General features: G+C 39.8%; 1 protein-coding gene across 1 annotated transcript; it reads left to right on the forward strand.

The window, feature by feature from the left end:
• The first annotated feature begins 2,555 nt into the window (after positions 1-2,555).
• LOC116113901 (ras-related protein RGP1-like) lies at positions 2,556-3,543 on the forward strand. The gene is made up of 2 exons (XM_031400061.1): positions 2,556-2,597; positions 3,010-3,543. Exons 1-2 carry the CDS (start codon positions 2,556-2,558, stop codon positions 3,514-3,516), a joined length of 549 nt encoding a protein of 182 aa, XP_031255921.1. The 3' UTR covers positions 3,517-3,543.
• The last annotated feature ends 412 nt before the right edge of the window (positions 3,544-3,955 follow it).

Below are 3,955 nucleotides of genomic sequence, written 5' to 3' on the forward strand. Positions count from 1 at the left end.
CTGGAAACAATTTGGGTTTGCAGGAATTGGTTTTGGATTGAGTAATGATTTGATGGGTTTGCGTGGCAAGTATGGAATTTGTGGAAGATAAATCTGGTGCAACAGGAGGAGAGGATAAGTCACTAGGTGAGGTATCAAATGGTGAGTCTGAAATGGGTGCATCATTCGAGGGAAATAAGTCTAAGGGAGAGGATATGAGTTCAATAGATACTGATGTAAGGGAAATGCTCTGGGAAGGTGCTAGTGTAGGTAAAACAGGAGGTGTAGAATTTGTAAATGAGGGAATTGAAAAAGATGCTGAGAGATGAGAGTGTGAACCTGATTGTGGTGATCTACCAGAGCTGAGAAAATTTTCCTACAAGGATGAGGAGGCTGGAGTTGGATCCTTTGTAGTAGTAGCAGGAAAACTCAACTCATCAAATATGACATGTCTGGAAATATAGACTTTATTTGTTTTTAAATCCAGACACTGATAACCTTTCTGGTTTGAGCTATATCCAAGGAAGACACACTTGGTGCTTCTAAAAGCTAATTTGTGGGAATTATATGGTCTCAGTAAGGGATAACAGGTGCAACCAAAGGTCTTAAAGAAGGAGTAATCTGGTGGTTTACAAAACAAAGTAAAAAGAGGAGAGTGATTGTTTAGAACAAGTGTGGGAAGTCGGTTTATAACACAGGTGGCTGTAAGAAAAACATCTACCCAGTAGCAAAAAGGAAGCTGAGACTGTGCTGAGAGTGAGAGACCTGTTTCAGTTACATGCCTGCCTTTTCTCTCTGAAATGCCATTTTGCTCATATGTGTGGAGACAAGTTAGCTTGTGTAGGATGCCATTTGTAGGGAGAAAAGTTTGAAAGGCAGTGGATAAATATTCTCCACCATTATCAGTGAGAAGTTGTTTAATTTGCCAAGAGAATTGAGTCTCAACAAGTTGTTTAAACTTGATAAAGCAGGCAAACACATTAGATTTAGACTTTAAAAGAAACAACCATGTAAATCTTGAATAATCATCAATAAATAAGACATAGAGTTTACATCCATTGACTGATGACACTAGAGATATCCATACATCCGAATGAATTAATTCAAGGGGATGGACATATCTGTTATTGGACTCAGAGAAGGGAAGTTTGTGACTCTCAGCACCGTGACAGGACTCACACGCTTTATTGTGTTTTACAGGACCAGAAATAGGAAGCATAGCCTCTCTAACAACTCTAGAAACAATAGGTTCAGAAGCATGATCAAGTTTGGAATGCCAGATATGGATTGGAGCTCTGACCCCTTGGACAGCAGTAAAGGAAGAAATATGAGCAGCTTTTGGTATTGATTTATTGAGTTTCATCTGCTTGAGGTATAGAGGGTACAAGCTAGCTTCACTCTGTCCTTGAAGAAGAATTTGTTTGGTCTGTAGATCCTTCACAAAGAAGTGAGAAGAAGTAAGCACAAAGTAATAGTTATTATCATGACATAATTTTTGTATGGACAAAAGATTGGATAATGCTTTTGGGCAATGTAAGATATTATGTAAAAGAAATTTGTGTTTGGAATTAAGAAGCATAGAAGAACCAATGTTGGTGATGAGCAAACCTCCTCCATTGCCTACTATGACCTTGTCATTCCCTTGATATGGCTGCTGTTGCAGTGTCAGATTCTCCAACTCAGAGGTGATGTGGTTGTTCGCACCACTGTCAAGGTACCAAGGTTGTTCATCCTCTTGTGTGACATGTGTATGGGCTGCCATAGCTGCTAATTGTGCTGGTGGGTGTCGACCTTGGTAGGTGAAATCCATTCTATGGTAGCAATCAAGCGCCTGATGGTTAGGCTTACCACAGATTTGACATGGTGGGAATTTAGTGGAAAAAAGGCTGCCAGAGGGTTGTGGTTTTGAGGAAGGATTGGCAGGTGTGGTAGTGGGATTAGGCTTAGGAGAAGAGGGAGGTTTGACTTGCTGAGTGGGATATTTGGGTTTCTTGCCATGGTGAAATTTTGGTTTGTTGGTGAAGAAGGCAAATTGAGTGCCATCACTGGGAAGGGACTTGTTTTGAGAATCAAGGAGTTGCTTATAATTGAGCAATTCATATTGGAAATCATCAAAAGAGATGGATTTGTCTCGGGTGGCAAAATTGAATGATGTGATAAAAGGATTGTAGATGGGGTTGAGACCTCCAACAACATAAGAGATTAAGTCTTCCTCATCCACAGATTTACCTCCTGCAGTGAGTTGATCAGACCAACTTTTTGCTAGAAACAGGTAGTCAGAGCAGGTTTTGTTCCCCTGTTGTAAGGTTTGAAGTTGTCTTTTGAGGTAGGAGATACGAGATCGAGATTGAGGAGCAAATCTGCTGGCCAACATGTTCCAGACCATATTGGATGTGGTAAGACCGTAAATTGTAGAAAGAATTTTCTCAGTGAGAGTTTAACCATGCTAAAATGAATTGATCTTTCTTCTGCCAAACCAAATATTGTGGATTGATATCAGAAGTAGATTTCTCAGTGGAATCACCAAGATATTGAGGAGGACATTCCTCTGAACCATCAACAATGCTTAGTAAGTCATGGCTTCTAAGCACAGGAATGAATTGGGTTGTCCAATTCAAGTAATTGGTTCCATCTAATTTGACAGAAACCAAAGATTTGATATTTGGGATAACAAATGAGGAAGCAACGGAAGATATTGATGAGGCCATATGGGACCGAGTTGCATGAGCAAAGAATTGCTCTAATACCAAGTCAAAATTGAAAGAAAGTAAGATCTGGTTCCTTGAGATACCAGCTCTCATGTATATTCATATATAATAGAGGATTACAAGATTTTGAATTACAACAGAAATATCAGCATGGATAAGTAAATCAATTTTAAATATTTGAATCACTAACTAACTGCATAACAGAAAATCCAAATGAGCTAACAGAACACATCGTGGTCAGCTAGGTAACCGGAAGAGATCCTGAAGGTAAATCTGGTGTAACAGCTTCCACAGCTTTCTTAGGATAAAGATCTAACACTAGAAACTAATATGTTTATATTTTTGTTGTTCTGTGTATACTGTTAATGGTGGTCTCAAGTATCATGCTGTTACAAGTGCATACTACAGAGGTGCAGCGGGGACAATGCTGGTCTATGACATATCTAAGTGTCAGTCGTTTGATCATGTAGCCAAATGGTTGGAGGAATTGCGAGGACATGCAGATAAAAATATTTTGATCATGCTTGTAGGCAACAAGTCTGATCTGGGGACCCTTCGAGCTGTACCTACTGAGGATGCGAAAGAGTTTGCTGAAATGGGAAACCTGTTCTTTATGGAGACATCAGCTCTTGAGTCAACTAATGTTGAAACAGCTTTTGTCACGGTCTTGACAGAGATTTATCGAGTTGTTACCAAAAAGTCTCTTGTCGCCAATGATGAATCTGAATCTGGTGGCAGTGCATCGCTTCTCACGGGTACCAAGATTGTTGTCCCTGGTCAGGAGCCAGAGTCTGGGGGAAGGAGTTTCAGCTGTTGCACATCATCATAGGATATTCTCCTCCTTCCACCTACCGCATACAGGTGACCACTGTTTATAGCTTCTGGAAATTTTTTGACTTCATTCAGGGTTTTACCGTCCTTCCCATTTGCATAAAAAAATTCCAAGGTGATGTGATGTGATGAATTTAAGGGAGAAGCAAACTTGTTTGCAAAACGAAACTAACCTTTTCACGATTTAAGCTGTGTTTGGTAGTGGAAATACACAAGTTGCCTGTAAATTATACATGTAATCCAATCGATTGGCAGCATTTCCTCCATAATATGAATTTCGATTCAGATAGAATACATTGCTTGTGTGATAAGTTTGACAACTTTTATGATCATTTGTGACACCACCTGTCCCAAATTTCCTCATCCCGTAGGATCCGGGCACTCCCATAAGACTCGGATACCTGAGACTTGTCATATAGAAAAAATGTGAAACCTGT

Source organism: Pistacia vera, unplaced genomic scaffold (genome assembly GCF_008641045.1).
Source record: "Pistacia vera cultivar Batoury unplaced genomic scaffold, PisVer_v2 Contig692, whole genome shotgun sequence".
NCBI classification, from domain to species: Eukaryota; Viridiplantae; Streptophyta; class Magnoliopsida; order Sapindales; family Anacardiaceae; genus Pistacia; species Pistacia vera.

Coding starts and splice junctions, on each gene's coding strand:
- LOC116113901 (XM_031400061.1), top strand. CDS start 2,556: ATGGCTTCTAAGCACAGGAATGAATTGGGTTGTCCAATTCAA. Junction 2,598..3,009: donor AATTGGGTTGTCCAATTCAA/GTAATTGGTTCC, acceptor ATCTAACACTAG/AAACTAATATGTTTATATTT.